Source organism: Saimiri boliviensis, chromosome 14, assembly GCF_048565385.1.
Source record: "Saimiri boliviensis isolate mSaiBol1 chromosome 14, mSaiBol1.pri, whole genome shotgun sequence".
Taxonomy (NCBI): Eukaryota; Metazoa; Chordata; class Mammalia; order Primates; family Cebidae; genus Saimiri; species Saimiri boliviensis.
This window is the reverse complement of record NC_133462.1, coordinates 1,989,605-2,008,823: the sequence shown is the minus strand read 5'-3', so window position 1 is coordinate 2,008,823 and position 19,219 is coordinate 1,989,605. Positions and strand designations below refer to the sequence as shown.

The 19,219-nt window shown below is 45.4% G+C and overlaps 1 protein-coding gene across 7 annotated transcripts in view; it reads right to left on the bottom strand.

Moving 5' to 3' along the window:
- The window catches only part of LOC101041957 (paternally-expressed gene 3 protein), a 29,385-nt gene extending 15,265 nt beyond the window's left edge, over positions 1-14,120 (bottom strand). The window contains exons 1-4 of one of the 7 annotated variants that reach the window (XM_074385862.1): positions 13,957-14,120; positions 9,266-9,353; positions 7,706-7,747; positions 7,234-7,268 (exon numbers count right to left, since the gene is read on the bottom strand). In XM_074385862.1, coding sequence (XP_074241963.1) covers positions 7,234-7,268; positions 7,706-7,721 — 51 coding nt within the window. In that variant the 5' untranslated portion in view covers positions 7,722-7,747; positions 9,266-9,353; positions 13,957-14,120. The other 6 variants (XM_074385858.1, XM_039465719.2, XM_074385863.1 and 3 more) reach the window with 6 other exon arrangements.
- Positions 14,121-19,219: the final 5,099 nt, after the last annotated feature.

Below are 19,219 nucleotides of genomic sequence, written 5' to 3'. Positions count from 1 at the left end.
CAGTAGGCTTATAGAGTTCAACAGGAAATCAACTTTTTTAAAGAAAATACAAAGAGCCAAACCTGACTCAAAAAGCAGAGAAAAATATGACCACCAGGTAATAAATCTAAAAAGCTGAAATAATGTAAAGAGCAACTTCCCAAGTAAACTTTCTGTGAATAAAATATTTATTTACCGTATTATAAAAACCATTCCAGAGCACAGAAAAGAGATGGAGGACTTCCTACAATTAATTATGTGACCATAATTAAATGCCCATAAGTATCTCATCACAAGGTGAATGCTGACTTCTGTGCCAAAAAAATAAAACACATTGCTTTTCCTAAAGAAATTCAGGACTAGAGTAAACCTACACAATCTTCCTTTAACACATTCAAGATTTTCTGACCAGGCCAATAGAACTTGGCCGTTGGTCAATAAAGCACTGAAAAATAAATTTTTTTTTAACATAAAAATCTTAAAAAAATAAAAATCAAATTAGACCTGAGCTACTTCCCACCACGGCAGAGGAAACTCATTTGAGAGTAAAGAAAGGGCTTTGGAAACAAAACAATCAATCAAAAAGGTGGGTAACCTATGTTTGTATACGTATGAAGAAATAAGTATACTCATATACTGCTTGTGGCAATGTAAATTTTATAAAAATTAGAAGTGCACGTATCTTCCTCCTCCTATAAATTCTACTTCTATGAATTTACCTCAGAGATATGTAATGACCTATGTACAAGAATATAATCATTGACGTATTGCTGATAATAGACAAGATATGTTATATTCGTGTGATGAATTACTATGAAACCCTTTAAAATAAGGCAACTCTAAATAAATAAATAGGAGATGATCTCTAAGATAGTTAACTGCAAAACCAGACATAGCACTGTGTATATAGCATTCTAAGACACTAAAAACAGATATGCTTACACAGACGATTTCTAGAAGGATATGTAAGAAACTATTAATGATGACTAATAGCAACTGCCTTTGGGGAAGGGAATTTAGGGGCCAGTAAAGGGAGGGCAACTTATTTTTTCACTGTATATTCTCCTTTTGTTTTTATTTAAATTTTTTTTTTTTTTTTTTTTGAGATGGGAGTTTCGCTCGTTACCCAGGCTGGAGTGCAATGACGCGATCTCGGCTCACCGCAACCTCCGCCTCCTCGGTTCAGGCCATTCTCCTGCCTCAGCCTCCTAAGTAGCTGGGATGACAGACACGCGCCACCACGCCCAGCTAACTTTTTGTATTTTTAGTAGAGACAGGGTTTCACCATGTTGACCAGGATGGTCTCGATCTCTTGACCTCGTGATCTACCCGCCTCGGCCTCCTAAAGTGCTGGGATTACTAGGCGTGAGAATTTTTTTTTAATCATGAGCATGTATTAGTCAAAAAAATAAATTCAAAGTTAAAACACTAAACACAACTACGAGCAGAGGCCTTTAGAGACTGTACTGCCCACTGAGTGAGTGCAGGCAGCTGTGACATCTTTACACTGATGCTAAGCCCAGGCTCTCCTCCACTCCCCTGCCTTCACCAACTGTACCTTGAATCCATGGTCACACCCTAACCAGGCCATTTGCAGGTGACATGAAAGTCAATTTAGAAAACCCCAATGAATCAACTTTGAACCTCTTAGATCCAATACTTACGCTATTACAGCTGCAATTTGAATACACCTCTCAATTTTACCCAACAATTATCAATACATAAATACAATGTCATCCCCTATCTTGACAATCCCACTTCTGAAATCTAACTCACAGACCTATCTGCCCATGTGCACAAAGATACACACTCCAAAAGTGTATTCACAGAAGCACTGTTTACAATAGCAGAGAACAGAGACAGACAAATGCTCAAGCATAATTCCAATGGCAGAGACCACCGAAAGACCGCCACGTGGGAGACAGGAAAATAAAGATGGGCCCAACTTTTCTACATTATAAAAACCAACTAAAATAAAAACAAACCAAAAAGGAAGGGGGGAAAGTATTTTATAACATAGATGACAGTTAATATTTGAAATGAAAAAAGCTTTTGACATTAAGAAAAATAGCCCAATATGAAAATAAACAACACTAATACACAGAGCTCATAAAATTAGTGATAATAAAAGCCAGTTATTTAACATCAGAAATCAAAGAAATGTAAAATACTACAATAAACACTTTTCTGACCTGTCGAATGGGCAAATGTTAAAAAGATAAAAACTGATGTTAGTGAGGTTGTAGAGGAACTGGCTGGTGCAGGCATGAACCACATTTTTGTATGCCACATTGGCCATTGTTTAAAGATACTAAAAAAACCACCTATTCCTTTTGAACCATTAAGAAACATTTAAGAACAAATATAGCCAAGCAGATAAAATGTTAATAAGGAAAAACAGCTAAAAAGTCAGCTTTGGCCGGGCATGGTGGCTCACGCCTATAATCCCAGCACTTTGGGAGGCCAGGGCAGGTGGATTATCTGAGGTCAGGAGTTCAAGACCAGACTGGCCAACATGGTGAAACCCTATCTCTACTAGAAATACAAAAATTAGCCAGGTGCGGTGGCAGGCACCTGTAGTCCCAGCTACTTGGGAGGCTGAGGAGGGAAAATTGCTTGGACCTGGGAGGTGGAGGTTGCAGTGAGCCAAGACCGCACCACTGCACTCCAGCCTGGGCAACAGAGCAAGACTTCATCTCAAAAAAAAAAAAAAAAAGTCAGTTGCACACTACAGTTTAACCCTTTTATGTGCAGCTAATTTCTGGTTTGTAAAAGGTAAAACCTTGAGCACAAAGTAATGGCAGGTGACACATTTTACACATGGACTGGTGGAAAGGGATGAGCGCCACTGAGAGGAAAGCATGTTCTGTTGTTACATTATTGCTATGTAACTATAGTCCTAACACAAGTCACATCAGAACAATCCAGAACCAAAGGCAGGAACAAGAAGTGCTGGCCAACATTCTCCTGCAGGGGTACCTGACACAAGGTGCGCCATATGCCTTCCTGGCCAAGTGACCCAACCCTTAGTCTTGGATTCACACTGTCCTCTACTTACCGCCAAAAGGGCAACTAGCAATGGGGCCAGATGCTGAATTTGTACCTGCCAGGGCCCCATACTTATCTCACCCTGGCTGGGGAAGACCAGATCCCAGGTAACCTCCTTCTGTGACAGCAAGTCTGGCCAATCAAAAGCATAACTGCTCTACCGATTTGGCCCCCACTTCCCCAGGACAGCTTCTCCATGGCAACAGCCACGCCTACCACTGAAGAAAACAGAAGATAAGTGTTTGCAGACAGTTGAGAGGAAGAAAGGTCTAAAGGCTCATCTGATGCTATCAAATGAACTATTAAGGCTGAGGAGTTAGTCTGCCAAAGGGTGGCCTAAATGGGCCATCAAAAAAAGGGCAGCCAATTAATCAGAGCTGTGCTTGAAGATATGTGAATCCAACAGAACAACAAAGCACCTGTATTTATACCCTACTCCAAAGCCCCGTGGACAGGGCTCTGTTACCTCTTTCATCTCTATTTTTTTAAGTGTTCAATATACTTTATTTGCACATAGGTGCAAAAACATTTAATAAACCCAATCTAACAAAGTCCAAGTAATAGCCCATGACCGTGAAAGGCTATTCCAGGAATATAAGGAGGATGTCCCATCAGTGTAAACTATTATACAACAGATGAAAGGGGAAGGGGAGCCCATGAGCAGTATTTCAAGTTAAAAAACATTTGCAAACTTCAACAACCTTTCCTCATAAATTCTTAGCAAAGAATAAAAGCAGGAGACATCTAAGCATAATAAAGACTTATCTCAAATAAATGCAAACAAGCATATTACTAAACACTAAAAGTGTTCCTCTGGAAGTGGGGACAATGAAGGGACAGCTACACCATGGCTACAATTCAACATGACCCTGGAAGTCCTTAGCTAATGCAACTGAAGAAAAAGAAAAGTATAAATATGGGGAAAGCATTATTTTGAATTAAAAAACCTTATGAGTAAATACAGAGAGAAATAATTCCATTAATAGCAAAATAAATAAATCTCTGTAAATAAGTTTAACAAAGTATCTGCAACTTCTAACAAAATTTCAAAAATTTACAGAAGGAACATAAAAATTAGCTGGGTGTGGTGGCACACACCTGTAATCCAAATTACTCAGGAGGCTGACGTAGTAGGGGTGGCCCTGGGAGGTGGAGGTTGCAGTGAGCTAAGATCATGCCCCTGCATTCCAGCCTGGGTGAAGAACTAGACTGCATCACCAAAATAAATAAATAAATTTATGGAAGGGCACAAAATAAGTCTGAAATAAATACATAAAGACGTATAACACATTTAAAAAGCTCTGTTTTATTTTGAGGTGGGGAGTTTTGACAAACTGATAATCCAGTTCTTCTGGAAGAATAAATGTATAAGAATATTAAGACAACCCTGTACAAGGTCTATGGGGAGTGGGAGGTGGTTTGTCTGTAAAATCACTCAAACACATGAAAATAAAGTATTTTTTCCAACACAAGGATATAAGCACAAGGACAAAACCACTGGGGCATAACAAAGTCCAGAAGTCAACTGCGTGAAAGTCTATAGATACATCAGGACTTAACTGATAATAAAGTACTGGTAAATGATTTCTTATTTAAATACAGACTAGAAACTTTCTTACAACTAAAGGCAAAGGATAACTTTAACAAAAACGCCAAGACAGGACAGCTAACAACTCAGTGTTTGGTTACTCAAGCATGCATTTCTAGAATTAGAGTCAGCCTTGGATGTTAGAAAAGACCAATATAACCAGTGATGGCATGGAGCCTCTCCCAAGAAATGAGGTTATTTCAACTATACATCTCTGGAAGGCTAAGGCCACTAGGGCCAATGACAAACATACTTTGTTCTAAGTAAGTTACTGCATCCAAAAATCAGCATCCCTCCTAAGTTTTCATTAAACAGGAATGAAAACAAAGTATTTAACAAAAGGTTACATAACCATTCAGTCATGTTGTCAAAAAATGTTACAGCTTTAGTTTCCGATTATAAAAATAAAACACAGCACTACATTCAGGCATTGCAAAAATATTTACCATAAAAACTGCAAGTCACACCCACTAATTGTTTGTTGCCATTACTAAATCTTAAAATCTATACATACCTTGTTCTTATTGAAAATATTCCCATTTGTGTGTACATAGAGAATAATGAGAATGTCCACACAATGGAATATAATGCAGTTTTCAGAAGCAAAGCTATAGATGGAGGGTATATGTGAAATGCTTGAGTGTGAAAGGTTTAGTAAGTGGCATGATCTCACATGTGTAAAAAAATAGTTTCTTAAACATACAAACTAACCTGGAAGAAAACTCAAACTTACACTAAGACTATTAAGAAGGAAAATCTATGAAAATAAATGATTAATAATAATAAGTCTCTAGTTCTTTTTCCAACTGTTTAAAATGTTATTTTAACTTCACAATCCGGAAAAAAACTGAATATAAAAATGAAGTAAATTCAATTACTCCTTCCCAGGGTGTTTTTTTTTTTTTTTTTTTTTTTTTTTCCTTCCTGCTCAGCTTGTTAAAGTACATCAGACCGTCCCCTTTCCCTGCTGGGGTCCTCATAATACAACCTCCCTCTGACCCTTAAGCACTTCCACCCAGGGTGCCCTGTAGTCACCATCTGTACTTCCCCTTTCCGGTGACTGTACCTCTGAGCGGGCTAAAAGGGCATCTCCACACCCAAACCGTCACTTCATTGACAGCTGTCTATCTGTCATATGGCTGAAGAATGAACTCTGGCCACAGGGCAAACCCATCTCCTTCCTGACTTGAAGGAGGGCTCCCACACACCCCTCATTACTAAAGCTTCCGTATCTCCCTCTGCTCTCTCTCTTCAGAGCAGAACTCAGTGTTAAGTAGTAACCAAAAGCAGGTGGGGGCACACAGGGACTTGCTGACTCTGAGCCAGGGGACTGAGGAAAGCCACCAACTTCAAGGGGAGGGGAGAGAGGTGCCAAGTGATGGGGACACTACTAAAGAATCCCTCTACGCAGCGGGGCAGGAGGGGTGCTTCCAGAAGTCTGGCATTCTCTGATCGCCAAAGGATCTGTCGTTTACACTAGATGTCTAAGCACGAAATCTCTATGTATAAAGAATAAGCTTGGTGCTGCCTGCTGCATGACAGCATTGCCATTGGAGTCTGTATGGTGGTACTGATGCCAACCTTTGGATATTTTATGACACTTCTATTCCATTAAAATGAGTAGATAATAAAAGCATGGATCTCACAATTAATACATAACAAAGAGGAAACTCATCAGGCATCCTTGCCATAAATCAGGGAGGATCTTTGGCATTAATCAGAGAAATGATGGGTCAGTGTTCAGCTGAGCAGGGAAGAACTTAATTAAAGAACACATCATGCATGAGAATGCATCTGACACCATGTGTGAAAAAATCCTGTGGCCCAACTGGCCTCAGGCTTCCAAATCCCATCTGATGCAGGAGAAAATCCATCAAGTCTCCTTCAATCCCATTTCTATTTACTTACTTTGGTACCTCACCATGGTGCACCTAGGTTCAGCCCCCTAACTTGTTCTACCTACCTCATTAAAAGGGGGCTGGAATTGAGAACTTTAAAGTCAGGAACCGAGGAGGTTAGTCTCTTCGTCTCTCAGGGACAGCGTGGTATGTGGTCTCGTCTCTCTTCTTGTTTGCTCCATTCTCCTGCCTCTCTCTGCAGACCGACATTCTCCACTTCAGCACGCACATGGAGTAAGATGCTGTCCCAGCCCAGGCCTACCTCACCTCCCAGTGTAAATGCCTGACACTCAACTTCCCTTCATCCAAATTCTCAGTTTGAAAGTGCATGCTACAGCCTGATTCCTTCTAGAGCAGTGGTTCTCAAACTCAGACATGCAGAAGAGTCGCCTAGGGTGCTCGTGAAAAACGAAGCTACCTTTCCAGGTGGGATGACTCAGGAGGTCTGTGGCTCCCCAGGAAAGCAGCACTCCTACAACCACTCTAGGAGCTGTTCTTTCAGAACTACTGCTCTAAGGTAACTAGTCTGGTCCAATTGCCTATAAGGTACATATGGACACAGGAACTCTAGGGGAACAATTTTACATGGGAGGAAGGAGTAAATGACCACTAACTCCATTTCAGAGGCCACAACCTCTACCCTCCGGTCTGTTGGCTGGCTTCTCTCAGATAATCTCAACATCCTGGGCTTACTTCTATCACATTAAGCTTAGCACTTACCACACTGCAGCAAAATCTCCTTCTTGTTGTCCATCCTTGAGAGATTTCCCCAAAAGTTTAGAAAGAGAGGAAATAATATCTAAGTGTTCAGTCTTACGATCAGCATAAAATGGTTCAAGGCAAATAAAGCTACTTTAAAAAGACAAAATGTCTTCCAGAACAGTATGAGTTATTTGACAATTATATTCTAACAACAGTAATTGGCTGATCTTATTTTTTTAAGAGGAGGGAGTACTAAAAAGTAGGCCACAAAGCATGGGCCATTCAACCAGCTACAGGAGAGTGAACAACTCTCATCAGACCTAACTTGAATGGAGTTTGGGGAGGGCAAGGTTGTTAGGTAAGGGGCTCCTGGTATCTTGGTAATCCTAAGCAAGGGTTTCACTGTGACCACACGGCTGTACTAGGCTATGTTACAAACCAGTACTATTAAAGCTCACCCACATCCTCTTGGTTCTGATTCCATACTCACCAAGCAATCTTTTCATTATGGTTGTTTCCCATGTAGGTCTGCCTACAGGGAGAGAATTTGCTGATCATAACACACTGCTGAGTACTTAGATCCCTGCTACTGAATTAATAAACCAGAATTGTGGGAACAGGAACATCCTAATTCAAGTCACGTGTCAGTATGGTTTAAAGTCTCCTGAGCTTAGTTAAATGTGGATCTACCATGAGCCCTCAGGTAAAGGGGGTTTCCAAGTCTCCACGGCGTTAAGCACTATAACAGGTATCTTGAGCATTCACAGAGGCCAGGAATATACGAACTCATCCTAAGGGCTCTCTGCCTCTCCCCAAGCAGTATTTCACCACCACCACAGCCACCTATCTTGGTAAACACTTCCTTACTCTTCTTGTGATGGGAGTTTCCATTCAGTAGACACTGAGGCCAGGGATTATGTCACCTACTTTTGGAGAGTCCAAGCTTGGCATGATACTGTCCTGTTATCAGGCCCACTATTAATGCTTACTAACAAATGAACAAACAACCTCTGGCTATGTGTTTGCTTTCCCATGTCATGTGACTTACTGCATCTGCTCTGAATCAGTCAGCAGGCCATTAACAAAGAAAGTGAGTCTTGTGGAGTCTCCCTCCTCAGCACCTTGCAAATAATCTACCCACTTCACTACTCTCTGTGATGTGACAAGCCAAGCCGCCATCTCTCACCCAGGCCCAAGGTGGTCTCCCCACACCCACTGCATCCACACTTCCCTTCTGCACCCTATAACCAGATGATCGTTTTAAAACCACAAATCTGATTATCATGACACTCCCATGGTGAAAAGCGCTTCCCGCTGCACTTCAGGTCAAGCCCAGTTACTTATCACGGATTACAAGGCTTTTCACGATGAAGGCCCAACTTACCTTTTTCCTATCTCAGTCAGATGCCACTCAACGATTCCCTTGCTCTAGGAATACTGGATTTTCAGCTCCTCTCTCTGCATCTCTAAAGAACATCACTATCCCCTCTGCTGAGACTACTGTCTCCATGACACACACCACACCATTCACACTCCTTCAGGGCTCAGTTTTAACATTCTTGACCATCTCAGGGAGGCCCCTATGTGGCCTCTCTAAGATTAAGTTGGTTGTTGCTAGCAGATGTTTTCTTGCAAAGGTATAAATCAAACAATTATGTTTTCCACAGCTTTAATTCCCAAATAGACTAAAAACTCTGTGAAAATACTTCCTTTCCCCCAGTGGGGCTATTGTACACTTGATCAATATCCACAGATGAGTCAATGAATCTCTCATGCTTCTTTAATCACCAGGTAAGAGAAAAAAGAGTAAGCCTGAAGGAGTAGCTGAATATGAGGAAAAGAGAGAGGATACTGAAATGGATGGTGTGAAGACAAAAATAATTTCTAGTGAATGCACAATCCACCAGAAGAGTCTGGGTGTTCTCAGGAGGTACAAATGGTGTTGGGGTGGCTATGTGGAACATGTGTGCAGTAGGAAAGTGTCAGAGTAAGAAGTGTGGTGGTCACTCCAAAGATGGATGTGGCACTGTAAGGAGGAAGTTCAACTCACCTGGACCCAGCCACCTAGCGTCTGGACCTAGTCCCCCTTTCCTCTTGCTAGCCGTCTCCAGGAAGGATGGAAGATCAAGAAGACAAAGCTGTAGAGGAAAAGAAAATATGAGATGCCAAATTTATTTTGCAGTTACTAGGTTCCTCAGGCTGGAAACAATACCACAACAGTTCCACATTTATTGTCTATAATGGCACAGGTCAAATGAGACCCTGAAGAGTATCCTATTCAGATGAATGGCTATGGGTATAGCTCCCTTAAGCCACCTCACAGCCTGGGATGTACTCATAGACTTTCTCCAACAAGGCTATGTCAGAGGCATTCAAGCCAATTTCTGGGGTGTCTTAAAACCTTCTCTAGGGCCCCATTAAGGAATCAATTAAAGAATTCCATTTATGGCCCCAGCCATTCCTATGTTAGAACCACAATCCTATCAGTATTATTAGTGATAATCATGTCAAATATTTTAAGGGTTTATCGACATGCTCTCAGTGGACTAACAGGACAAAGTTCAAGTCCCACTGTACCTCACAGTATGTGTTTAATCAATTAGAGGTCCCACAGAGAAGGAGCTTCATGATTATGGGACTGGTTTATGTTCCAGGAGTCACGTGAGCATATTTTGGTGAGGTTAAAGAGCTTATTAAAAACTATTCAAGAGTTGGGCGCAGTGACTTACTGCATCTCTAAAGAACCCCTGTAGGAGAGCTAGTACTGGGAGGGCCCCGGGAGGGCCCCACCCAAACAAACTCAGCTTTCGAAGCTGTGCAGCCCTCTAGCGGCTCTGCGCATGAACAGTTTCTCCCATGGTCTCACCCTACACATGGGGCAGCCCCTTCAAATACACCCCGATCTGCTCAGTGCAGCCTATTTGTTCCCAGGCACTGCCCCTCCCAGGACCACCCGCAGCCCTAAAATTTTCTACCTCAAGCTGTATAATTTTGAGTGAAAGTCCTTCACCCCTAGAGCTTCTGAATCACCACCCACTTCTCTTATTTTCTCAATTAAAATCCTTGCCCGAATCTCTTAAAACGTTTACGGTTGGCCTTGGATCACACTTCTCTGCTCGATGCCCCAAGGCTGCGTAGCTGAACCCGCCCGCTTCCCAAGGCATGGCTCTGGCGCCCCCTGGAGGAAGCACAGTGCCACCAGCCTTGAAGGCACGCTGCCCAAGAAGGCGGGGCAGGGCTCAGCAGGCAAGCCAGTACAGCCAGCGGTCAGTCAGGAAGTCTCCCGCACAGGCCCCACCGCTGAGCCAGTGAAGATGGCACAGAATGAATGAACGTGGCTCTACGGCCCCGCCTACCATGAAATCCCCTCCGCCCCCTCCCAACAGCCCTGCTGTCACTCAAGATGGCGCCTGCGCAGTACGCCTCTGCCGCCCCACCTTTGGCAACACAAGTGGTGCTACGATGGGCGGGGCTCATGTCCACTCGTACAGCCAGGGCAGCTGTCATTCAACGTGGCGCCTGCACTGCGCACCTGCAGCATTGAAGCCTTGCTGCTCCATCAGACAAGACCCACATGCTATGGCCTCCATCAGTCATTCAAGCCAAGGCAGCCCCTCCCTCAGGCCCGCTCCTGCACTCAGTCCAGCTATCTATCATTCAGGACAGTGCCTGCACAGTACACCTTGGCTGCCACCTAATGGCCAACAAAGACGACACCACAGGGTGGGCGGGGCAATGCAGCCCCTGACAGTCACTCAGTCCTCTGCACCCAACCCTACAGCCGACCCAGCAGCCCTCCAAAACAGCGCCTGTGTAACAGTCCCCACGTGCCCCACTGTGGCCAAAGACTGCGCCAGGGTGGACCAGGCTAGGCGGCCCCCAGCAACTGAGACAGCCCTTCCTCATGTCCGCCCCTGGGGCCCACACAGGTGTCACTCAAGACGGCGCCTACGCAATCGACCTCAGGCGCCCCTCTGTGGCAAGTACAGACAGTACCAGGGAGGTAGGGGGTCCCCTCAGCTGGGTGAGTCCCGAAGGACGGCACGTGGCCCCAGCCTTCAACTCCGCGAGCAGGGCCCCTGCGCAACCTGCCTTGCAGCTTCCCCGCCAAGCCACCCTAGACACAAGATACAGCTAGATACATCTGAGGTGAACAAAGTCTTGGTCAGACAACAGGGGAAGAAGGGGTGAGCCAGAAACACAGCGGGCGCGCTAACAACACATCGCCGTGTCCTTGAGGACAAATGGCTCTGCGGACACTACGGCATACTTTAGCAACTCCTCCTGCTCCACCAGATGCGGGGACCTAGCCAGTCCCATTCACTAAACAGCCCCGCGACCAGCACAGACAGTGAGAGGAGCGCGGCACTCCACAGCTTTCCATGACTGTGGACACGGCCGGCGCGGCAGCCGCAGCCCGCCACTCCCTGCGGACAACCCCATACCTATGCGGCAAACCGCAGCCGCCCCCATCAATTATGGCGGCCCAGTGGGCGGGGCTTGAGCAGACAGTCAAGTCAATGCCACCTGCCGCCACTTCGGCTTTGCTCCGCCCTATCTGCCACCAACCAACCCAAGCAGCGCCTGGGCAGCAAACCTCAGCCACCCCTACAAAGATGGCGCTCAGGTGGGCGGGCCTCGAGCCCACAGTCACGTCCTATTCCAACCGCAACCACTTTGGCTTTGCCCCACCCAACCACCCAGCACAGCGCCTGCGTAACAAATCTCAACCTCCACCATTAAAGATGGCGCCCAGGTGGGTGGGGATTGAACAGACCGCCTTATCCAATGCCACCCAGTCACTTCAGCCTTGCCCCGCCTCATCTTCTACCAACCAACCAGGGCAGCCCCCATCAAACATGGCACCGCCCCCCCCGGGTGGGCTGGGCCTGAGTAGAACATTACATCCAATGCAAACCAGTCCGGTCAGCCTTGCCCCACCCCATCTGCCACCAACCAACCAGGGCAGACCCTGCGCAGAAAACCTCAGCAGCCCCCATCAAACATGGCGCCCGGGTGGGCGGGGCCTGAGCGGAACGTTACATCCAATGCAAACCCGTTTGGTCAACCTTGCCCCACCCCATCTGCCACCACCCAACCAGAGCAGAGCCTGCGCAGCAGACCTCAGCAACCCCCATCAAACATGGCTTCCCAGGTGGGCGGGGCCTGAGCATACAGTTACAGCTAATGCTACGCAGTCACTTCAGCCTTGCCCCTCCCCATCCACTATTAACCAACCAGGGCAGAGCCTGCGCAGTAAACCTCAGCAGCCCCCATCAAACATGGCTTCCCAGGTGGGCGGGGCCTGAGCATACAGTTACAGCTAATGCTACGCAGTCACTTCAACCTTGCCCCACCCCATCCGCCACCAACCAACCAGGGCAGAGCCTGCGCAGTAAACCTTAGCAGCCCCCATCAAACATGGCACCCGGGTGGGCGGGGCCTGAGCAGATGGTCACATCTAATGCTACGCAGTCACTTCAGCCTTGCCCCGCCCCAACCACTGCCAACCAACCAGGGCAGAGCCTGCGCAGTAAACCTCAGCTGCCCCCATCAAACATGGCGCCCGGGTGGGCGGGGCCTGAGCAGATGATCACATCTGATGCTACGCAGTCACTTCAGCCTTGCCCCGCCCCATCCACTACCAACCAACCAGGGCAGAGCCTGCGCAGTAAACCTCAGCAGCCCCCATCAAACATGGCGCCCGGGTGGGCGGGGCCTGAGCGGACGGTTACATCTAATGCTACGCAGTCACTTCAGTCTTGCCCCGCCCGATCCACTACCAACCAACCAGGGCAGAGCCTGCGCAGTAAACCTCAGCAGCCCACATCAAACATGGAGCCCAGGTGGGCGGGGCCTAAGGAACCTTACATGTAACGCTATGTTCACTTCAGCCTTGCCCCGCCCCACTTGCTGCCAATCAACCAGACCACCACCTGCTCGGCAAATCTCAGCCACCCTCCTAAAAGATGGCACCCAGTGGGTGGGGCTTGAACAGACCATTACATCCAATGCCACCCACAGTCACAGCAGCCTTGCCCCGCCCTAACTGCCACCAACCAACCAGGGCAGCGCCTGCACAGCAAACCCCAGCGCGTCCGAGAGGGCGGAGAAAGAAAATGTCCTGCAGGCAGGCCAGCCCTCTACCCCGCCCCTTGGGGGCCTTCGCCCCTCCCACCACCACTGCGGCAAACAAGTCCCGCCCCCAGAGGGCAGCTGGGCATGCCGGCACGGCCAGCCGGACGGCAGTGCGCACCAGGGGGCATCCTCGCGGCCCCAGACCCAGCCCGGGAAGCCCAAGGCTTTTAAGAGCCGCACTCTGGCGCGGCAACAGGCACGGTACTGGTGTCTGCCCTGCCGGACTCGCCGTGACAGAGCCCCCGCTGTCCGCCCCAATGCCCCAGGGTTGCTGCGGTGGCCGCGGAGACCCCGTAGCAGCCCCTCGGACCCCAGCCCGCAAGATGGCGGCACCGCTGTGGCAGCCCAGGCCGCACTCGCCCCTACCTGCGCCCACCCCTGCCCCGAAACAACAGTATAGACTGCCCGGCCGCCGCGGTGCCCGCTCTCGGCGCGGGAAGCGCGCAGCCACGTGCCGCGCCCGCCAGCCTGCCTGGCCACGAAGATCGCCGGCTTGCCGCGGGGGTCTTGCCGCAAAACAGCCGCTCTGGCCCAGCGCCATCGCGACACCAAGGTCCGGCGGGCAAGAGGCGCGTGGAGCGGCTGAAGGCGCACTCACCTCACCTCAAGGCAGCGCAGCCTCGGGCGCGAAAGGCCACCTAGCGCACCCACACGGCGCCCGGCGCCCGGCGGCGCCACCAGCCCAGGGTGGACATCTCCCGCGCCTGGCCTCCCAAACCTCTCCTCCTGCGGCTCCCGGGCGTCTGCACCGAGGGGCAGCTCGGCGCCTCCTAGTCAGGGCTCCTCTGCAGAGGCGGGGCTTCCGTGCCGGCCAATCAGCGGCCTCGCCGCCCTTTCCAGGCCCCCTCTCCGGGCCCCTCACCACGACCCCGTGACGTGCCAATCAGGCTGCGGTTGCCACAGCAACAGCTTGGCGCGAAGGCTGGGGGTTGACGTCAGGGAGTGGCCGTGAGGGATCCCAAGGCCAGGTCTGGAAAGGGGGGGCGAGGGGGTGAGCTGGGTGGTGGGGGTGCAGCCCCCAAACAAAGACATGGGAGTCGAAACGGAGGAAAGCCCACTAAGATGCTCATATGTAAAACCGCTGAGGAATAAAGGGACAAATGTACACATTTGTCTAAATGAAGAAAATGAAAATCCTGCCCGCAAAACACACATACATTAACTTCTAAAGACCTACGGGGAAGACAAGACTTTTCCGCCTGGGACACTGAGCTAATGTCCTTAATAAATGAAGAGCTCTTGGAAACCAACGAGATAAAGACCAAACCAAGCCAGAAAAATGGGCAAAGGGGAGAAAAACTGGCAATTCGCAAAAAAAAAAATGCAAACGGCTGGCCGACCTGCGAAAGAAACATCGCGACCTGACTACTTGCATAAAGAAATGCAAACCTGAAACACCGGGCACGTGCGGTTTATGGGAGCGGGCAGTCACACACTACTGAGTTGTTTCCCACCAGCCGTCAGTACAGACCTTCCACGGTGTGAGCCCACTGCATGCCATTTAGTAAAACAGCAAGAAAATGAGAGATAAAAATAATGAGGTAGCCTTGTATGGGATTATTAAGGACTGAACTCTCAATAGACTTAGTGAAATATACAAGTTACTGAAGTTTGTAGAAACCAACTGGTAAGTGTTTTCTCATTTATTTGTTTTTGAAGGATAAACGTAAATAAAGGTAAAACTTACCGAAAGATATGCAAGAAATTGTTAATGGGTTACCTCTAGGGACAAGGAATGTGGGTTGGAAGACGGATTTTTCCCTTCTGCCATCCACATTGTGAATTTCCTTGGCAGAAATAGGTATTTCTTCTCTGGCAGTAAAATCAATGAATTACTAAAAGTTCACTAATGTACTCTTTGGTCCAACTACTCCACTCTCAAAGAACTAAAAAAACAAAGAAAATACAGAGACATACAGAAGATTCTATACAAGGATATTCACAGGGCATCATTTTTATCGCCAAAAATGTGCTCCATGGAAAAGAATTAAACTGTATTCTACCAAATTTACACAGCACAATTTTAAGTGGCTAACAAAAATGCTGTATGATTTTAATTTTAAAGGAAAAAAATCTGTAAGACATGGTTCATTACCAAAAGGTGTTTACCCAAGGAGCACACAGACTTTAATACCTCAAATTAAACTTGCTAATTATATTCAAGGAGTTATCAGTGGTTGCTTGCTATACTGAGAATCTGCTTTATGTGTTTTAGACTCCCCAGACCATCAAGAGTCTCTTTTTGCCCCGCAGTGCCACATAAACGTAATATACGAATGAAAACACTGTGCTTATGAAAACACATCTTCAAAACAAGTTCTCTGGCAGAAAGACCGAAGGCAAAAGTGATAGCAGCCTTATTTAAGTTAGAGATATTCAAATCTGGCTACTCATCAGGCTCACCTGGAGAGCTGTTAAACAATGCAGATTCCCAGTGTCCACCAGAGGATCTTTGTTTTTCAGGTCCCCAGGGATCCTAATGTGTGGTTAAGGTTGTATAGGTGATTTTAACATGTTTTAAGGACTCCATCATCCCCCTCTCTCCTCAAAGGCCTCTATCTGCAATATCAGTTTCTCTCTGGATCCTGGATCATTCATTTCCACCAGACACTACATGCTTTCAGAGCTCCTGCATCTACTCCCCCCCTTGCTCAGCACCTCCTGGCCCTGAAAATGCCTCTTGATGATAGAGTGGTCTACTGTCACTGACTCAACGGTCTTACCGTACATTCTCTCCTATTAACATGCATGCCCCACAGGCTTCCATCCCTTCCAAACCCACTGAAATTGCTCAACAATTTCAGCGATTCCTTATGTGGCCAAGAAACTTGCTTTTAATCTCACCTGACTGCTCAGTAACATTCAATATCCTCATTAAAGCAAGCAAACAAAAACAAAATCCCACGCTATCTTCTCTTACTTTTGGTGACAATTACATAGCCCTGGTTCCCCCCACGGCAGTGGTCTCTTCTCAGTCATAAATGGCTTCTGCTCTGCTCACCATCTACAGACTGGAGGGTCTTACTTCAGAACTTAGTCATTAGTCTTCTCCATCAATGTCCATTCCCTAGGTAGCAACCCTTCCCTCCTCACCCAGTCACATGATTTAAATGCCACCTACATGCCCATGGCTCCCAAATTCCAATCCTCTGCCACAGGACTGTCCACAAAAGTGCAATCTTTTGCTTGGAAACTGACTACCCCCCTTGGATGTCTATCAAGCAACTCAAAGCATTTAAAACAAATATTAATTTCCCCTTTCCTCATTTCTGTAAACAGTACCAGTTGCTGAAGCCAAAAAAAAAAAAAAAAACCCTCACAATTGTTCTTGTTCCCCTTACCACCAACATCCAATTTATCAGCAGGTCTTGCTGATCCCTATATCTAACACAAATCCCAAATTTGACCCCTGATTTCCCTTTCCATGGTAGTCCTAAGCAACATCATCTTCCTGCAAAAACCCTTGGAAGCATTCCAAACCCTCGCTCCAGTATTCTCCACGTAGTATAAAGGGGAATTTTTCAAGGTAAAAAAGATGTCATGTTCCAGCTTGAATGATCTTCTGCTCCCCACCTCAACTGCACTTAAAGTCCAAAATCTGTACCATTAACAAAATCACAACAGCCAACATTATCTTTTGTCTTATAGGTGCTGTAAAATTTCACATTTTTATGTCTAATTTAAGAAATTCTTCCCCACACAGAGGTCATAAATATATTCAAATAGTTGTACATTTTAGTTTTCTTTACAGCTGTTTTTGCCTATGTTCTATGTTAGGGATCTAATTTTCCCATGACTTTGTATCATGTTTCTGTGTATGAGTGGGTCTGTGCTTAAACTCTCTTGCTGGTGCCCTGAACCATATCTGTATCTTGTGCATTAAGGCACCATATTATTACAGCTTTACAGTATCTTGGTATCTGAAAGAATAACTGTCCTACCTTGTTTTCCAAAAGTGTCTGGCCCTACCTTGTCTTTCAAAAGTATCTGACTCTTAGCCCACCATCTTTCAAATAATTTTTAGAAGCAGCTTTTAACGTTTGATGAACTATCCTATTGAGATTCTGACTGACATTTTATTAAATCCACCCAGCAATTTAGAGAAAACTGAAAACATATCAAGACCTCTCATCTTTGACCATGTGTCTATACTAGCATTTATTTGTATCTCCTATGGCCATCAACAATACGTTGTAAATTATTTTCCCTATATTAGGAGGTCCTTTTTTTCCCTATTAATTGTATAACTGGTTAATAGTTTCAGAATTACAAAAAGTTGCAAAGATAGTACAAAACTTCCCCACCCCATTTTCCCTGATGTTAATACCTTATATAACCTTGGTATTTTGTCAAAAAGAAGAGATTAATATTAGCACAAAACAAACTACAAACTTTTTTTGATGTCCCCCCTTTTTCCATTACTATCTTCCTTCTGTTCCAGGATCTTATTCTGGACTCAGCATTACATTTAGTGATTCTGTCTCCATAGGCTCCCCAAAGCTGTGACAGCTTCTGAGTATTTTGTAGAATGCTCCTCAGTTTGATATTTTCTCACAATTTGAGTTTGGTTATGAATTTTTGAGAAGAGTATCTGCTATTGCTTTATTTGCCTTTTTTTTTTTTTTTTTTAAGACAGAGTCAGGCTCTGTTACTTAGGCTAGAATGCAATGGCACGATCTAAGCTTACTGCAACTTCCACTTCCCGGGTTCAAGCAATTCTCCTGCCTCAGCTTCCTGAGTGGCTGGGATTACAGACACGCACCACCATGCCCGGCTAATTTTTGTATTTTTAGTGGAGACGGGGTTTCACCATGTTGGCCAGGCTGGTCTCTTAATTCCTGACCTCCTGATCCGTCCACCTTGGCCTCCCAAAATGCTGAGATTATATGCATGAGCCATACCCAGCCTGCTATTGCTTTTTATATGCTGGCTTTGGATCCAGTAAACTTGACCTTTTTTTTTTTCCTGTAGTTTTATTTGTCTATAAAAATTTCCTGTATTTTAAAAATATTAACATCTTAATTTTTCATGCTTTCATTTTTACTTTCACTGACAATCATACCCCATTTCCTTAACATAATGAATTGGCCAGGTCTTCTTGGTGATGAAACAAGTGTTGTCCTATATTTGAAAGGGGATACTCTTATCTTTACTATAAAGTAAAAACATTAATTGCAGGCTTGTTTTGTACACCCTCTTTATTGGAGATTAAGGAAATTTCCTTAAGTTCTAGTTTTTACAAAATTTATCATAAATAATTTTATAGAATGACTTCTCTGCATCGATTGGGAAGATTATATTTTATCATTTAACATAATCTGACGATATGGTGACTAAAGCAGATTTTCTTATGTTGAAAACGGTATTCCTAAACCCTGCTTGATCGTGATTATAAGGATCTCATTCATACACACATGCAGCTGGGTAATACTGACTTACACTTTTTTTATTACACTATCTTCGTCTGGTTTTGCTACGAAGATATAGCCTTATAGAATGCTTTGGATTGTTATCTCATTTCTTATATTCTCTACGATAGTTTATAATCTCCTCCCCATTGGGAATTATGTCCCTTTTTCTATTACTAATATTATTAATCTATCTATGGTTTCTCCATCAGTTTTGCTAAAGATTTTGACAGTTTTGTCTTCTTAAAATGACTTGATTTTGTTGACCACATTCTTCCTTCTTTTTAATTAATTTCTGTTCTTTTTATAGTTCTTTCTTGTTCAGTTCTGTATTTCATTGTTTCCACTAGATTTCTTCTTTGGGACATGAAGAAATGTGTAGGGGTCAAAGATCTTGGAGGAAAAAAACTATCTTTTGAATATAGATTTCTAAGTTAACTGTATTATACTCATAAACC